Genomic DNA, 2,184 nt, shown 5'->3' on the forward strand with positions numbered 1-2,184 from the left:
AAAGAGTTTTACAGAAAAAAGAAATACAGAAAACGGCTACAAGGATAATTACATCTTTTTTAGCTGATCATTTTGTTGATTATTCTATTTTATTGTCATTTCTTCAACCCATATATAAACACCATAATGATACATATAGAGGCAGTAGATTCCAACAAGCTACTGTTTAACAAGCGTTATGTGTGTGTGAGGATTTGTTTATTATTATTATTATTATTATTATTATTATTATTATTATTATTATTATTATTATTATTATTATTATTATTATTATTGCTGTTGTTATTGTTATTGTTATTGTACACAAAGAGATGACAGTGTACACAGCAAATGAGACAACTATGCTGGGTTTCATATCACAAATCAGTAGTCGAACACTTCCCAAGCGTTCAGGACTGCGTGATATATCGGTGGATTATGTGAGCAGATCCCAGTAAGGTGGCCTTCTGCAGCTTACCAATGGTGATTTTGTCAGCGCCAATTGTTTTTAAGTGCTTGCCTAGGTCTTTAGGCACAGCACCCAGTGTGCTGAGTATCACTGGAAGCACCTGCACTGGTTTATACCAGAGTCTCTGCAGTTCGATTCTCAAGTCCTGATATCTGGTGATGTTTTCAAGATGTTTCTCGTCGATTCTGCTGTCACCAGGTATGGCAATGTCGACGATCCACACTTTTTTCTTCTCCACAATTGTGATATCCGGGGTGTTCTGTTCCAAAACTTTATCAGTCTGTATACAGACGTCCCACAGTAATTTTGCATGCTCATTTCCGACCAATTTTTCAGGCTTATGATCCCCCCAGTTGTTTGCTACAGGCAAATAGTAGTTGTGACACAAATTCCAGTGAACCATCTGAGCAACTGTGTTGTGACATTGTTTGCAGCCAGTCTGAGTGATTGTCTTACAACCGCTCAGTATGTGATCGATGGTTTCATCCACTTCTTTGCAGAGTCTGCATTTGGGGTCATCAGCAGATTTTTCTATTCTGGCTTTGATTACATTCGTTCTGATGGCTTGTTCTTGGGCTGCAAGAATCAGGCCTCCTGTCTCTTTCTTCAGTGTTCCATTGGTCAGCCATAACCAGGTATTTTCCTTATCTACTTTTCCTTGGATCTTTTCAAGGAACTGTCCATGCAGTGCTTTGTTACACCAGCTGTCAGCCAGAGTTTTCATTGCTGTTTTCTTATATTGATTCTTGGTTTGCTGCACTTTGAGAAGCTTCCTATTATTAACCTCCATCAAAGCTGGTTCAACACTGTCTTTCACATAATCTGCCAGAGCATGCTTCTCTTCTTCAACTGTCTGCTTCACTTGCAAAAGTTCTCTGCTGCCTGCTTTTCTGGACAAATATAGCCTGTCAACGTCACTACGCGGGTGCAGCGCATAGTGTATGGTCATCAGTTTTCTTGTTTTCCTATCCTATTCTTGTTTTCCTGTCCAGCTCTGCCTGTGTCCAGTTTACGATCCCAGCAGTATATCTGATGGGTATGACCCAGGTATTTATAGCCTTGATGGTGTTACCACCATTCAGTTTGCGTTTTAGAAGTTTTCTGACCCTTTGTGTGTATTCTTTGCTGACCACATTTTTTATTTATAGGAGGCTTATTATTATCATTATCATCATCATCATCATCATCATCATCATCACTATCACTATCACTATCACTATCACTATCACTATCATTATTGATGATGGTGGTGGTGATGGTGATGATATTAATGGTAATGATAATGATAATATATCATTGATGTATTTTGTGTTATTCAAATATTCAAAGAATGCAGAGAACAAAGATGATTACAGGACTGAGGGCTAAAACATACAATGAAAAATTGCAGGGACTTAGTATGTCTAGTCTTGTGATGGTGAACCTATGGCATGTGTGCCGGAAGTGGCACACAGAGCCATTTCTGCCAGCATGTGAACCGTCACCTGGAACAGATCCACTGCGCCTCCTGCCAGCCAGCTGATAGTTGGGTATCTGCCGCGCATGGGCGGAGGGAGGCACGCGCATGGGAGATGCATGTGCATGGGATGGGGGGCGCATTGCACTATGGGTGCAGGCATGCGTACGCACACACACATTTGGCACATGATGACAAAAAGGTTAGCCATCACTGGTCTAGTCTAATGAAGAGAAGGATGACATGGTAGCAGTCTTCCAATATTTGAGGGGCTGTCACA

At 40.7% G+C, this 2,184-nt stretch overlaps 1 protein-coding gene across 1 annotated transcript; it reads right to left on the minus strand.

Moving 5' to 3' along the window:
* Positions 1-389: 389 nt before the first annotated feature.
* Positions 390-1,397, minus strand: LOC148130463 (uncharacterized). Its single transcript, XM_087967681.1, has one exon. The coding sequence runs from the start codon at positions 1,395-1,397 to the stop codon at positions 390-392; it is 1,008 nt and encodes a 335-aa protein (XP_087823807.1).
* Positions 1,398-2,184: the final 787 nt, after the last annotated feature.

The sequence above is a fragment of the Notechis scutatus genome, chromosome 5 (assembly GCF_049901735.1).
Source record: "Notechis scutatus isolate UNSWTSFEM ecotype Mainland chromosome 5, rNotScu1.2, whole genome shotgun sequence".
NCBI classification, from domain to species: domain Eukaryota; kingdom Metazoa; phylum Chordata; class Lepidosauria; order Squamata; family Elapidae; genus Notechis; species Notechis scutatus.